This window comes from Ictidomys tridecemlineatus, assembly GCF_052094955.1.
Source record: "Ictidomys tridecemlineatus isolate mIctTri1 chromosome 6 unlocalized genomic scaffold, mIctTri1.hap1 SUPER_6_unloc_1, whole genome shotgun sequence".
NCBI lineage: Eukaryota > Metazoa > Chordata > Mammalia > Rodentia > Sciuridae > Ictidomys > Ictidomys tridecemlineatus.
Genome location: NW_027520957.1, coordinates 846868 through 862916, shown reverse-complemented (window position 1 = coordinate 862916; position 16049 = coordinate 846868). Strand labels below are relative to the sequence as shown.

The window sequence follows — 16049 nt, the reverse complement described above, 5'->3', positions numbered from 1 at the left end:
ACAGGCCCACAGACGTGGTGAAGATGCACATCTCTAGGCATTGGAGAGAAAGCAGAAGGGGTCTAAGCTCTTGGCCTCACTCTCGGTGCCACTGACCACCACACAAGTGCTATGGCTCACACAGAAAAACTTGTTGCTCACCTGACAGGTGTAGCGACCAGCGTCAGCACGGCCCAGGCCAGTGACCAGCAGGGTGCACGTCCCATCTGCGAGCTGGTCGATGTGGTGGTGCCGCCCGTCAGTGAGCTCTACGCCGTCTTTCAGCCACCATGCTCGCACATCAGCCTTGCTGGCTACCACACACTCCAGCCTCAGGGCATCCCCCACCTGGGCCTCAGTGTCCCCAAATGTGTGGGAGAATATGGGTCCTTCCTGCTGCTTCATCTCTTTCCGGACCTTGTAGCCCTTAAAGGCAGCCTGAATTTTCACTGCTGCCTTGTCCATGGAGGCGTCGCCCAGATCCTCAGCACTCAGACCTATTGGTGGTGCGTGCACCTGGGCTGGGTGCTCCTGCTGCTTCTGTGGTTCCACAGAGGAGGGTGCTGGGGCCCTGGCCTGTGGGCACAGAGCACAGCATCACAGTGAGACAGGGGCCCCGAGGCCAGACACACAAGACCAGGGCCCAGCACTGATCTCCGCACGGCTATCCATTCTGCCTCTCAGGCCCTGGCAACTGTGCCAGCCTCATGGAGTATGAGGTACCTGCTGGCTCTTGTTGCTATCACAAAGCAAGCCCAACTCCCTGAAATCACTCTATGCAGTCCCCACTGGGGACTGATGGGTAATGAGGAACACCAGAGAGACTGGCCCCAGCTTTATAAGAAAAGGCTTTAGCAGTAGATGGATGATGGACGGGTGGAGAAATCGGTGGAAGGAGGGACAATCACGTGGGTGGTTTTGGCAAGGGTAAAACACTGGGCCTCCCCTTGCAAGCCAAGTAGAGGCTCACCTTGCTGACCAGGGGTGAGACCCCAGGCCGCCCAGCCTTCTTGAGGTAAGTAACCAGGGAAGGTGTGCCTGCCTGGGACAAGTCGTCAGAGCTGGTGTGTGAGAGGTCAGCCTCTCCAGTGCGTGCCAGATCATCAGCTGTGGAGTAGCCCTCAGAGAGGTCAGGGGCCACCTCCTCCACCTCCTCCCGTAGGTGATGCACGCAGCCATCCTCCTCTGGAAGCTTACTGATGGAGTCCAGCGTGGGTTCACGGCTCATGCGAGGCTTCTTGGCCAGGGCCTCCCACAGCAAGTGCAGGTCACCCTTATGGGCTGCCTCACGGGGCAGGCTGGGCTGTGTGGGAGCCTCATCCCCAGAGCCAGGGGTCAGCACCACTGAGGAGAGCAGGAGGGTATCACCAGAGCTGTGACACCAAGCCTATCACTGGATCTCTGTTCCCCACTTGGCAACTGGTTTTACCAGGTCTAGAAGCACTGAGCCTCAGTCTTCCCTCCCTATGTCAGTTCACCTCCTGCATAGACAATGTGGTGACCAGAACAGAAAATGGCTCTGCACAGTGAGCCTGGGCCTAGATTCACAGGCCCACACTGTAGGGGTGGGATACATGCACAGGGAATGCACCTGGATCAGGCTCCGAGGTGGGGCACTGACAACCTCCCGGGAGAAAGTGATGGGGTGGGAGAGGCCACTCCCTTCCACTTTCAAGGTTTCCCAGCCCAAAACCTAGTACTCACCCTGGAAGGTAGCAGCCTCCATGGAGGCCAGGGCATGGGCAGGGCCACAGCAGTACTTGCCCTGGTCTTCTGCCCTGAAGCCCTTGATCACCAGTGTCTGCTGCCGCCCCCGGGAAAGAACCTCAAAGTGCCCACTTGGTTGGATGCACTCCTTCCCCTTGTGCCAGACGACCTCGCCAGCCTCAGCTGCCATCTCCACCTCCAGACAGACATCCTCTCCGGCCACCACCTGCCGGCTCACAGGGATAGGGGGTGGGGGAGGTGCAGACTCCACTGGTTCTGCTGGGGAACAGTGTCCACGGAGGACAGGCCACATCAGGTGTGGGGGCATTCCAGGGTCCAGATCTCACCCTGCCAACTCTTCCCTCCACCTTGGAGAAGCTGGGCATTCTCCAGGACCAAGATGGCTATTCACCCAGCCTGACCATCTGGGGCAGGTGCACAGGCTCCCCAGCACCTGCAGGGCCCACAGCAGCCACTCGAAAATGGTAGGTCTCCCCAGGAGTCAGTGTCCATCCACTACACACTCAGGTCCAGGCACGAGCTCGTGGCACAAACGCCACTGGCCCTTGGACCCCTTCTTCATCTCTACCCGATAGCCACACAGACCCCCTCCACCATCGCTTGTGGGAGCCACCCAGGACAGCGTCACGGAGTGGCCACTGCGACCCACCACTTTGGCATCTTCTGGGGGGATCAGGGAGGCCTGCAGGGAAGAAGAATAGGTCAGTGTGTTCACTAGGACTTGCGGGCCTCCTCCAGCAACCCCTGAGTCTGGTTTGACACAGTGTAGACATTGGGCAGATCACCTCCCCTGAGCCCTGGTAGCAAGGGATGCTGATACATTTCTCTACCATCGTGAGACCATACCCAGAGCCCACTCTGAGTGGGAGGCCAGTGAGAGCCCCCAGCACGTATGGATTGGCAACCTTGATCCTCCTGCCCACCCCTCCAGGGCCCAGCTTGGACCTCTCCCAGGTACAAAGCAGAGGAAGGTAGGTGGTGATCTGGGGACCATGGCCTCAGGGGGTACTCAGGGTTGAGCCAGGACACATCTGATCATCAGCAGCCCTGAGACTTTAGTGACCTGGCCCACACACCTGCAGGAGAAGCCACCTAGGAATGGAGGGAGCATCCTAAGACTCTGGGGGTGGGACAGACTCATAGCAGGACCCAGCCCAGGATGGTCATCCACCCTGGTGTCAGGAATGTTACCCAATCTGCAGAGAAAGGACACACCTTCACACACACAAACCACCCACCCAACACTGAAAGTCGAGCTGAGGTCACTGCGTCTCGGGCAGCAAAGGTGACCTTCCCAGCATGGTGTAGCTGTGCATTGTGTAGCAGCAGGGTGTGGTGGCTGCCGTCAGCAGTGACGGTCCAGTCGTCATCAGGCTGTACCACAGTTCCGTTGATGTACCAGGTGGCTTCGCCCACCGGCAGGGCCTTGCTGAGCACGCAGGTGAATTGAGCCTGTGTGCCAGCTCACACCACCACATCCTTGGGGGCCTCCAGGACTTCCAGGCGCCAGCCTACAGTCAGGGGTGGAATGAATGCGGGTGTGTAGGAGGGTCCAGAGAGGGCAAGCCCAGCATGGCCCACTGGGTTTCCCACTGAGTGGGAGTGGACAGAGACCCCCATCTCCACCAGCTCTCCCTACCTGCAGAGCCCCACACTAGAGGGGTCTGGGAGACACACGCCCTGCACTGGAAGCTGCAGTCCCGTCCTGGGAGCACTGCCCAGCCCCTGGAGGAGTCTTGGAGACCCCCTTCGGGCTACCCACATCTCACTCCATTCCCTAGCCGCAGGGCTTGTCTCAAAGACTGATGTCCTACCTCCAGCCAACTCTCCAGGCCCTGCCCTCTCCCAGGTGTTCACAGACAGCAGACTCACACCACCCAGCTGGCTCAGTCACAGGCATAGACAAAACCTGTCCTCATGTCCCAACAGCACGCCTGGCCCTGCTGCTTCGCAGGTACACTCCCCCCATGGCCCTGCTGATGGAGGCCTCCCTGGTCCTCGGCCCCTGTCCCTACTCCCTCTCGGGTTTTCTTGGCCATGGTTCCCCCAGAAGCATAAGCTCATCAGCAGCATGCCCTGATCCAGCAGCCGTGCAGGGCCCCAGCACTCTCCCAGAGGCCACTAGCCCAGGTGGAGGACTCTCCTGCAAGCTGCTCCTGTCCCAGGCCCCATCCCCTGAGTGAGTAGTCCAGAAAACTCTTTTTGGAGGTAGAGTGGGGGTTCCCAAGGAGCAACTTCCCTTCTGGTGGGAGAGTCCTGGAAGCCACCTTGGGCTGCCCAGAAAGTGGCCCAACCTCCTGTGGGAGAGGTCTCACCCACCTCTGCCCTGCCAGCTCTCATTGCCATTACCTCTGACGGTGAGGAAAGCAGAGGTGACCATGTCCCCAGCCAGGGAAGTCACCCGACAACTGTCCTGTGGCCTCAGGTTTTTGAGAAGCAGTAGGTGTCGCAGGCCGTTCTCGAAATATACCACCTCCGCATTCTCCGAGGTGTGCATGGGCTCATCATCCAACAGCCAGGTGTGGGCAGCCACCTCAGGCCAGGACAGCTGGCACTCAAACAAGGCCTCCCCGCCCTCAGGTACATCCACATTCTCCAGGTCCCGGCTCACGGTGTTCTTGGCTGTAGGGAGAGCAAGGCTCAGGGACTGCTGACCTCACTGTCCCTTGGGAGAGCCAGCAGCTTCAGGAGGGTGGCACCCAGGCCTGTAGTGTTCCCTCCACACCCTGCCCACCCTTTGGACCCCTCACATCAACAGTTGTCTCCTGACCACAGGAAACTCACAGGTATTCACAGACCGCAGACTCACACCACCCAGCCAGCTCAGTCACAGGCATGGACAACCCTGTCCTCGTGTCCCAATAGCACTCCTGGCCCTGCTACTGCTCAGGTACATTCCCCCCATAGCCCTGCTGATGGAGGCCTCCCTGGCCCTCAGCCCCTGTCCCTCCATCCCTATCAGGTTCTCTTAGCCATGGTTCCTCCCAGAAGCACAAGCTCAGCAGCAGCATGCCCTGATCCGGCAGCAGTGCAATGCCCAGAGTAGGTTGCCTGCCACCTCCCAGGCCTGTTCCCGCTATGTAGGTCCCCTGAAGTGCGGAGCTGGCTGTTGCTGCCTGCCACCCCACCATTGCTGCATGGTCAGAGCCACGCCAAAGCCGTGCTGGACCTGGGATGCCCGCCAGGTGGCCTCACCTTGCACTTGTAGCAGTGCCACCACGTGAGTGCCTGTGGCCTCACAAGAATAGATGCCAATGTCACAGGGCAGGGCTGGCCTGAAGGTCAGCCTGGCCACAGTCCAGTCCTGCTCTATGATGACACGGTGCCCATCTGCGGGTACCTCCCGCTCGTCCATCTTCCATGTGGCCTGCACCAGCTGTGGGTATTGGCAGAGGAGTTCGGCAGAGTCACCCTCCTCCACTGCCAGGTCCTGCATGGCACTGACCACCTCCACCATAGGATCTGTCGGCCAACATGCCGGACACACATCAGCCCTGAGGAACAGCACCACCATGGCCCACCCACCTCAATCAGTGTTAGTGGCTTCAGCGGCTGCAAGCATGGAGCTTCATGGTGACAATTTAGCAGGAGCTGCCTGGCATGCGGCTAGGAAAGGAACCCACACCGCAGCCCAGAGCCCTCCATTAGACACACCTCACCCATGAGCATAGTGCCTAGGCTTCACCTCTGTCCAGGCAGAGCTTCTCTGGCCCCACATACCTGCTGGCCCCCAGAAACATACGCCACTGGAAAGGCTCCTCTGGATGTCCTAGGGCCTGCCCCAGAACCCAGAACCCCTGCCCTGCTTGCTCCTCTCCAGGGGCTTTGCTGCCAACCCAGGGCCCCCATTCCATCTCCATTTGTTGAAATCTCAACACATTTTACATGACAGCACACAGCAGGCACCAGGCAGAGCTGTTGGGAAGAGGCTAGGGAGACCCTAGCAGCTGCTGCTCTCCCTGTCTGGCCAGCTCCTCCCCAGAAGGGCACAGATCTCAGCTGAGCTCACAGCAGAGGAGCATATGTGAGCAGGGACACGTAGTCCAGGGCCAAGGGCATGGGCCTCCCCTCAGAAGCCCAAAAAGGCCCCCGAAGGGACTGGCCCCTGTGGCTGGGGATGTTCAGCTAACTAGGTGACTGGTGGCCAAGCAGGCGGCAATGCACTGGCACTACCTGGCAGGTGGCAGTGGACCTAGCCTCCAGCTAGATCTCCCATTCAAAAGTAAGAGCTGCCCACTGTGCCTCCTGGGGGTGCCCAGGGTAGGTGGCACATGTAGAGTGATGCCCAGCCTCTGGCTCTGGGGACAGTCCCCACCCTCAGTGTCCATCCTCCCTCTTTCCCCAGGAGCCTGCAGGAAGCATGTGGCAGCAGGAGCAGAAGCACCAGCATGGGGAAGTCCCCAGTGGTCAATACATTTGACCAATAACTTGGCTGTGGAGACGAGGGGCCCTGTGCAAAATGTGACGGTGCCTGAGTCGGCCACCCCAAGGCCCGAGAGTGTGAGGGAGTGAAAGGTCCCATAACTCACAGTGATGGCACTTTGGGGACTGTCCTGTAGCAAGGTGCCATCCAGCCACCAGTGGGCCTCTGGCCCACCCGCACGAGACACCTCACAGGAGAACGTGGCCACCTCCCCTGCAAAGACGTCCACACTCTGCAGGCCACGGACCAGGCACAGTGCAGCCTCTGCATAAGAGGGCAAGAAGGAGGGCTGGGTCCATCACTTAGAGGCTACCTGGGGCTACTGGTGCAGGTGTGTCCTATGATAGCAGGTTTTGTCTTTATGCTCAGTCCCTGGCCCAGAGCTCCTAACCCAGCAGAATCTCCTGAAAATGCTGCAAGTCCCTTCGTTATACATAACAGGCTCTTTTTTTCTTTTAATCACACTTGAGATTATGTTAATGGGGTGACTCAGGCCCAGCCCTGAGACAGCTTCAGGAAAGGACTGGTCACCAAAAAGATCAAGTGATTACAGGGTTACAAGGTTCAGCCCCATCCTCTTAGAAAGCAGGGTGGTTGGACATCAATCTCGACAAGACAAACTCTTAACAAGACCAGATGAGCTTCCACAATGCTGAACATAGGCTGGGAGGGCAGCGTGGAGAGGACATGGAATCTGTGTCCTTTCCCATTCTTGTCTTTCACCTGGCTGTCCCTGAGCAGGATCCTCTGCAACAAGCTATCCAAGATGAGTGGGTCCTGATTTCTATGAGTTTTCCTAGCAAACTGGTCAAGCATGAGGAGAGGACAGTGGGAGGCCTCACTTGAAGCCATTTAGAAGTTTGGGTAGCAACCTGAGATTTGCCATTGACATCTGAAGCTGGGGAAGCCTATGGACTCAGCCCTTAGCTTGAAGGGTCTGTGCTAAATCTGGGTAGATAGTGTCAGAACTGAATCAGAAGACACCCAGTGGGTGTCCACTGGAGAACTGCTTATGTCTGTTGGGAGTGTCTGGTCAAATGTTCTAGGTTGAGGAAGTATGACAGGAAGAGAATAGTGACCGTTCTTTAGAACAGATGTCAGAAATGGGATGTGCTGGCCTAGTTCTGAGACTCACTGCTGTGGGGCCACCCTGGGGCCTGCTGGCACCATCCAGACCAAAAGGATGACCTGAGCCCTGGGGTCTATAAATCCACCCTCATCACAGAGGGAGGCACAGAGGCCACCACGGTAAGCCCAGCTCACACCCCATCAGAACACTACAGGTTTCACCCAGAGGAGGCCATGCCATGCATAGTACCCTGATCATCAGGAGAGCAGACAAGCCCCCAGCCCCATGACTGGGGCTCCTTCTAGTGCAGATGCCTCGTCTGACCCAGGTTAGGGCAGGAAGCAGAGGCCCCAGCACCTGCTTCTCCCCAGAAGTGGTGGCTAGCCTCAGAAGGGGACCTCTCTGTCCTTGGGGGCACCTTCAATCTCAAGAGGGCACCTAATCCAGTTTTCCTCTGAAGTCATTCAGCCCCAGGGTTCAGGCCCTGATGCTGGATCTAAAAATTCCTGCCCCTGCCACACAGAAGGTCCGAGCTCAGGGACTTCCCAGATGAATCATGGCTGCCCTCCTGTGCCCTCCATACAGTCTCCATCCTGTCTACCTCCTGATGGACACTCAGGGTGGTTGGAGGAAGAGGATACCAGCATCCATGTCTAATCCTCCCATCCCCACAGGCCAGCCAGTAGGACCAGACAGAGACTTCTTCCACCACCTGCTGCCTAGGGCCAGGCAGGGAGGATGTCACCACCACCCTGTGCTTCTCTGAGCACTTTCCACAGGCCATCCTGGGGCCTCCTTGTGAAGCCAGAGACACTGTTCAGCTTGGTAAGGCCTAGATGCCTTTACCCCAGGAGGTGGGCCACAAGGGGCAGGTGGGAGTCACTGGCAGACACCAGAGTCCATCAGGACAGTGATGTGCGGGGCAGCCCCCATGCCCACCCCAGCAAGCCCTCCCTCAGGAGCCTCTACACACTCCTCCCCTTCGATGCACCCCACCAGCACCTGCCTTCCCCAAGTGTACATCTGCACCTCCTTCTCCTGCTCTGCCAGATCCTGGGTCTTGCCCCGAGCAATAGTTCCTAGGCCTGCCTATCACACCCCTACCTGGCCATCCATTCACACATCTAGGCCCAGGGCCCTCCCCCTGAGATCACTGTCCTGATGCATAATTAGGCATCTTTCCCAGGCAAGGAACACAGAGCCATGTCACCCCCACATAGTCATCGCCCCAGGAACACACAAGGCCCTTCCTGCACTGCTCCCATTCAGGAAACTCATGACACTTCATCTTCATCACTCAACCTAAGGCACTAAGTAGCCTTTCCCAATCCCCAGGCCACAGAGCTGACCATATCTGTCTATTCTTTAGGTTTTTGGGGAAGAGAGCATGAGATTCAAACATACACTGTCTCCATGTCCAGCTCCTCCAAGTAGACGGGGAATCCCTGAGGGCAAAGCTACCTTTGGATTTCAAGGTCCAGGACTTGACCATGGTAGGGGCTTGCTCAATGGTGAGTAGATAAATGGTTTGATAGTGGCTGGTAGATAGTTGATGGGTGGATGGATGGATAGTTAATGGGTTAGTGGATGGACAGAAGGATAATGAACTGGTGGTAGATGAATGAATGTGTGATAAATGGATGGACAAAGGATGAGTGGAAAGGTATGTGGATAGCTAGATATGGAAGATAGGTAATAGATGAATGGAAAGTGGAGAGATAGATAGATGGATAATGGGTGTGTGAGTGGACAGTGGACAGATGGTGGTAGTAAATGAATGAATGGTAGATGGATGGATGGTTGATAAATAAACGTATGGATAGAGATGGATGGTTGGGAGGGTGGATGGAGACGGGGTTAATGGGTGGATGGATGAATGGATGATTGGTGGGGACTGATGGGACCAGTCTGAGAACCTGGAATAAGGCAGCAAGAGAATGCACTCAAGAGTGACCTGTGGAGTCAAGGTACAATCCGAGTTGAAGATTCCTAAAGTCCTGTTTGCATTCTGGGGCCATGTGCACCATGCCTGAGTCCACACAGGTGTCACTCATCAGCTGTTGCATCCACACGTTTGAGCTTGTGTGGTGTGCAAGAGCGTTTCAACATGGATGTGTGTGGGCCCACATGGACCATATCAGAAGGACAGGCATTGAAAGATGATGTCCAAAAGACCCTGTCTTCACCTCAGGGTCCAAGGCAACAAGGCTTTCCTACAGAGAATACCAATCCTGGCCTGTGTTCCCCCTATGCACAGCATTCCTCAAGATCTTCACCAGCCTACCCCACTCCATGACTTGAGGGATCACGGACTGGAAAATTGCTAAGTCTAGGGTTTCTTCCCCACACCAACACACACACACACACACACACACACACACACACACACACACACTCACACACACACACCAGCTGCCACTAGGCAAGATGCTGTGGTGCCCAGAAAACAGGCATCCACAGGCCAGGGCCCAGGTATGGGAGAGAGCTGCCCACCTGTGACTTTCAGCTGGGCTTCTGAGCTGCATGAACCCACTTGGAAACTGATGGTTCCTGCATCTTCAGGGGTCACCTGAGGACACAGGGAGGAAGATGCTCAGCCCTGGCCAACTCATCCTGACAGGAAGGACTGGTCCATCTACCCAGCCCCCAGTGATGGGGCTCATCACCTCCCTAACCCGACCCCCTAGTGGAGGGTCTTTCTGAATGGAGCTGGAACCATCCCTTTCCAAGTGGAACAGGTGCCAGAGCCCCACCTTGTGCAGGGTGAGCAAGTGAAGCATGCCCTGCTCCACGGTGATGTCATTCATCTCGTTGGCCTGCAGAGGTACCCCTCCCAAAGCCCAGCGGGCTTCCTGGCTTGCAGCTCTGGACAGCCGGCACTGGAAGTGGGCATCCTGCCTTCATTCAGCTGCATGTCTTGCAGGGGCTCCAGGATGGTCACCTCTGGGACTAGACAGAGGGTAGGCATGGGTGTCAGCCTCTGTGTCCAGGATGCTCCCTTCTTTAGCATAGCTTCCATATCCTGGGGGTCCTCCCTGGTGACCCCACCCCAATTCCTGAAGACAGTACATGGGGGTGTGTTATCAGTCCTTCCTCTAGCCAGGGCTCTGACCAAAGGGAAATGCCAAGATGGCTGAAGGCTAGGGCGGCCAGTCTGCAATGACCTCTCATGAAAATCAGGAGAGGGAAACTGGAGCTTTAAAACTGGTAAGCTCTGGGAAGCCCACCACTGCCTGCTCACCAGCATGACTCAGTCTTCAGCCCAGAATCATTCCGTCCTGACTGGGGTTACTAAGAAATGTCCAGTTCATAGTCTCTCTCTCTACCAACACCCAAAGATCCCCAAAGCAGGGATCCTTGCTGTCCACTTCTGTCCCGAACAGAGGCTGGGCCAGGACAGCCTCTCAGGGCCAGTGATAGGGCAGGCCCACTCAGAGCTGGCTACCTCTGACAGTGAGCTGAGCAGAAGATGCATGGCTGCCCACATGGAAGGACACGGTGCCAGCGTCCTCAAGTGTCACACCCTTCAGCTGGAGTGTGTGGATGCAGCCATCCCGAACAGCCACCTCTGTCACCTCGTTGCTCTGCAGTGGCAGGCCCTGGAGGCACCACTGCACATCTGTGGCCCCAGCCCGTGACACCTCACAGCTGAACTCCACATCCTCGTCAGTCTGCACTTCGGCATCAACCAGGCCCCTCAAGATGGTCACCTCAGGCTCTAGTGGGTGGTAAGAAGGGTCCCTTTTCAGGCTGGGCCAGCCCCAGTGCCCCTCTAGAAAGCCTTCCTGGCCACCTAACACTCCTCTGCCTTGTGTGGCATTTGCCAGCTGCTTCACTCAATGAGTCTAGATATAGCTGGGGCAGCTATCTCCCCAAGGCCAAGGGTACAGCTCTGGTTGCGGAATAGTGGATAGATGCCCTGTTTGGCTCCAACATTGCTGCAGGCCCAGTCCTGGCCAGGTCACCAGGAAAGTAAGACCTTCAGGAAGAGCAGGTAGGTGCCAGAAAGGGCCACCAGGCCAGCTCCGGCCAGTCTGCTGCCAGCTGGGGGGCAGGAGGGAGCACAGCCTTCAGTGCTGCAGGGTTCATGCCTACCCCCATAAAGCCCTTCTCTTGGAGGATCAGAATGGGGTGGAGTAGCAAGAAGAGAGCCTATAACCTGAGGGACCTCCACCACCCTGTGAGCTGCACTTGTCACAGCCAGGTATGCCCCCAGGGGAGCTGTCAGGAAGAGGGTGTGGCACAAGGTCCTGGTTGGCTCACCTCCGACCCTGAGAGAGGCCAAGGTTTTCTGGCCACCCACCACACAGGCATACTGTCCCGTGTCCTTGGTCTCCAGCCCATGGGCCAACAGCTTGCACATGGCCCCTTGGCACCGCATCTCATATTTGGGGCCCACAGGCAGCTCCACGCCCTCCTTTAGCCACTGCCCAGGGGCCCCTGGATCAGCCTCTCTCAGCTGGCAACAGAGCCGAGCCACGCAGCCTGCCTCCTGCTCCATGCTCTGCAGCAGGGTCTTGAACTTGGGCTTGGGGGCACAGGGACAAGAAAGGAAAGCTTAAGACTGCAGGTTCCCACCTCATGTTCCCCTTGAGCAAGGTGCCTGCCCTCCCCTGAGGTATGAGGCTGCTGGGGAAGCACAGGGGCCGGTGGGCAGCTCACAGCGGATGGAAAGAGAGGCTGTGGTCTGCGCCTGACCCGCATCACATGTGTAGTCTCCCGCATCTTCCTGCTCCGCCCCACGCACCAGCGGCTGGGCGGCGGAGCCCTCCTGTACCATCTGGTAGTCATTTGGCCAGCACTAGACCTTTTCCACTCCCACCAGACCCCAGGGAAGTGTGATTCTCCCCAAGACCACAGGACAAGGCAATATCCTTCCCAGACTGTGGACAAGGCCCTGTTCCTCCTAGACCCCAGGACAGGGACAGGAGGCTCAGATCACAGGGCAGGGCTTTGTGTCTCCCCAGGCCAGACCCTAGGGCATGGCTGAGTCCACAGGAAAGGCCATAATTCCCCATTGCAAGCCAGGCTGTCCCAGTAATCGCAAGGCAGGATTGTCTCTCATGCCCCTGAGATGCTGAGGGGCAGCAGGTGCTGACTGCCTCACGTGGACACACTGGCAATCAGGGGCAAGGTGCAGGGCCCAGGCCAAGGAACCTCCCTGGGCATCAGAACCCCCAGGGCCCTCAAAAGAATATCTTGGGCTATACATGGCATGCAGAGATTGAGGAGGAATGACAAAAGGTGATTAGGAAAACAAGGTGGGAACTCTGTCCCTCCATGACAGCTGGCCATATGAGGTCCCTGGGGAGACTGGGAAGGCACTAGTACACTGGGCAGTGCTATGACAGAAATAAAAGCAGGACAGAGAAACAGCATGAGACAGAGGGAAAGGGCACCCTCCCTCTGGACAACAGGGGCAGCATGGCCATGGCTGGACACAGAACAAAGGCAGAAACCAAAACAAGCCCACAGACATGGGAGGTCTTTACCCCTGAGGGTCAGCACTGCCGAGGTCCTCTCCTGCCCACACACGCACGAGTACTCACCAGCCTCTGCCACAGTCAGGCCCTGGATCTGCAGCTCACACGTGGCCCCGTCCTGCCTCAGCCTGTACCGGGTCCCACCTCTGAGGGTCTCAGACCCCTTCCTCCACTCCACGGGGGCTGCCTTGCTTAGTTCACACGGCAGAGTGGTCGTGGACCCTTCTGTGGTCTCTGGGCTTCTCAGATCTTCTATGAATCTGAAGGGCAGGGCTGGGGAGTACCAAGCAGTCACTGAGAACATGGGGCCACACACTGCCAGAGGACCATGGTGTGGACAGGTGGGTGGTGGCAGAGATGAGAAAGGAAGCAAGTAACCACAGAGGAACTGAGTGCGCAGTAGGATGGACATGGACACGAGAAGGAGAGGTGAAAGAAGCCCAGGGGAGGAAAGGACAGGTGGCCACGGGGCTGCCACAGGAGTTGGGTGGTGCGTGGATGCAGGAGGTAGGAGGCGGAGACAGGGTAAAGATACCAGCTGGAGGTTCACATGGCCACAGGAGGTCTTTACCCTGTCAGCATGGCCGAGGTCCTCTGCTGCGCACATGCACACGAGTACTCCCCGACATCTTCCCGGGCCAGGCCCTCAATCTGCAGCTCACACACAGCCCTGTCCTGCCTCAGGCGAAGTCTGTCCCCACTGGTGAGTGTCTTCACACCCTTCCTCCACTCCACAGGGGCCTCTCTTCTCAGCACACACTGCAGCATTGCCGTGGCCCCTTCCACAGCCTCTTCATTCCTCACATCCTTTGTGAACTTGGCGGGCAGGGCTGGTGGCCAGAAAGACATGGATGCAATCATGCTCTCCCGGCACGTGGAGAGGATGGACGTGGACATCAGAAAAGACATGAAACGCAACTGTACATAAGCCCCCTGCTGGGTGTGCGGAGCACCAAGGCCTTCATCTTTCCCCAATGCAGCCTGAGCACATGTGGCCCTGGCCCACTCTGTGGCCTCTGCAGGCCTCCCTGTGAACCTGATGTGCAAGGCCAGGGAGGGTCTGAAACACATGAAGAACCTCAGGTGTGTTGGGGAACTTCAGGGGACAGAACATGACAATAATGAGGACAAGAGACAGACTGACAGACCAGCTGGCTACAATCCCATGAAGGGGTAAGAGGGTGCCACAGACCCGGAAGAGAAGGTAGACTGAGTGACAGTTGACATGAGGTCAGTTTGTGGACATCAGAATACAGATCTACTCCGCCACGTAGTCTTTACCCCTCACGGTCAACGTGGCTGCTGTCTTCTCCTCCCCGCGCACGCACAAGTACTCCCCAGCATCAGTTGTGGCCAGGCCGGAGATCTGCAGCTCACACACAGCCCCGTCTTGCCTCAGGCGGAATCTGTCCCCACTGGTGAGGGTCTTCACACCCTTTCTCCACTCCACAGGAGCCTTTCTGCTGAGTTCACACCTCAGTGTGGCTGTGGTCACTTCCATGGCCTCCCTGGACTTCAGATTTTCAGTGAATCGTGCAGGCAGGGCTAGGAAGGATCACATGGACGGAGGCCATCAAACCCTCTGCAGGTTCTGAGGTCAAGACCTGAACATCAAGGAAGGAAAATAAAGCAGGACGCCTGGAGGGTCACAGGAGTGGGAGATCCATGAGGGTCTGAGTGAGGTCCTGCACACGCCTGTTTCTGATCAGGTGGCTGGGAGCAGGGCTCCATTCCAGGTACTCCTTCTTCAAGGGCATCTTGCCCACCCACAACTTCTCATTGCTGGGAAGCACACCAGGTGCCTAGAGCTGTGAGCTCATGTCTGTACCATATGGTGACCCCTCTCCCTGGACCCTGTGGGAGGCAGCTCCCAGTTGTGAGCCTCCCTGCCTCACAAGTGGGATTCTCACTGCAGGCTCCAGCCACACTGTCAGCAGGTCCCACAAGAACTACAAACGGCTTTGGAGCTGGATGGCGGCCAGAGTCTGGAAGACTTTTGAGGTGTATGCTAGAAAAATCCCAGCTAGCCAGAAAGGGCCTGACAGAGGAAATACAGACACTAACAGTGCTTCTGGCCAGGACTAGATGGACACAGGGAAACACTCCTGGGGAGTGGAAGAAAGGTGATCCTAGCTATGAAGTGGCACAGAAGTGGCCAGATTGTGCTCCAGTGTTCTGTGGAGGGCAGCAGTGGGAAACAGCAGGACCAGATGGATGTCCAGCTGGGAGACAGCTAAGCCAAGTGTGGCAGGCATGACCTGCTGTCTCCCTATGGCTCACAGGAGAGTGTGAGAAGGCAGAACTGTCCATCAATAAGGAACCAGCCTTGAAGACTTAGAAAACACCTGGATCCACAGTGAAGAGAGTGGGAGATGCCCTGAGAGCGTCAGGTGTGGCTGAGCACCTGATAAGGGGACTCAAGGGTGGCTGGTGATCAGGCAGCTCCTCCCCGGGAGCCAAGACTTCCAAGGGTAACAGGAAAGCCCTGCGCAAGACACGCATGCCAGAGGCGTGACACTTGCCAACTGCGAGGCAGAACAGAGGTCCTGAAGATACACACATGGTTGGAGACTGGCGATGGGACCCAGGGTACTCTACCACCATGCCACATCCCCAGCCCTTTTGAGTTTTTATATGAGACAGGGACCTGCTAAGTTGCTTAGGGGCTCACTAAGTTGCCGAGACTAGCCTCAAACTTTCCATCCTCCTGCTGCAGGTTCCTGATTCACTCAGATTACAGGCATGGATCACCATGTCTGGCTGAAAACGTTATAGCAGCAGGAATGCTGGCAGCGTGGACTGCAGGGACAGCAGTCAAGTGAGATGAAGGACACTGCCACAGGATAATCACAGCCACCAGCCACACATGGGCTTCCCTTCAAGCAAAAGATGGCCATGAAAGTGGTCAGAGTGGCAGGAGTACCACTGCCACAGGTCTGGAAGAGCATGAGGCTGTCCCCTGCTCGGTTTCAGAGGACCGGCCAGCTCCACTCAGGCTGGGGGCAGACTTCAACCTTGGTAGGTTTGCAGGACAGAGCACCAAGTCAAAGTAGAGTGCTGTCCAGCCTTGACATTCAGGGAGCTTGGTCCTGCTGTTCCCGACTGTCTGGACTGGCTGGACCACATCTTTGTTCCTGCTCCTCTCAGGGTCTGTCCCACACTGGGCCCACCATGCTTTGGAAGCACATGCCTTGCCTAGCTGTAGTCACAGCCAGGGAGGAACTCTGCCCTGGGGTGAACTGGAACCCAGTCTCAACCTGGGGACATTCAGATGAAACTGGACAAGGTCGGATGCTTGGTGGGGTTAACTCAGTGTATTTTGATTGTGAGAAGGACCTGAACCTGGGGGTCACTGGTGGGTGCCACA

At 57.1% G+C, this 16049-nt stretch overlaps 1 protein-coding gene across 1 annotated transcript in view; it reads right to left on the bottom strand.

The window, feature by feature from the left end:
• Window positions 1-33: 33 nt before the first annotated feature.
• Window positions 34-16049, bottom strand: part of LOC120885683 (obscurin-like) — a 67190-nt gene continuing 51174 nt past the window's right edge. Inside the window, 18 exon segments of the mRNA XM_078035638.1 lie at window positions 34-555; window positions 950-1323; window positions 1684-1965; window positions 2099-2192; window positions 2195-2377; window positions 2379-2389; window positions 2946-3218; window positions 4057-4329; window positions 9693-9768; window positions 9953-10095; window positions 10098-10148; window positions 10645-10917; window positions 11463-11756; window positions 11862-11979; window positions 12531-12541; window positions 12692-12961; window positions 13255-13512; window positions 13964-14227. Of these exon segments, the coding sequence (XP_077891764.1) occupies window positions 34-555; window positions 950-1323; window positions 1684-1965; window positions 2099-2192; window positions 2195-2377; window positions 2379-2389; window positions 2946-3218; window positions 4057-4329; window positions 9693-9768; window positions 9953-10095; window positions 10098-10148; window positions 10645-10917; window positions 11463-11756; window positions 11862-11979; window positions 12531-12541; window positions 12692-12961; window positions 13255-13512; window positions 13964-14227 (3770 nt within the window).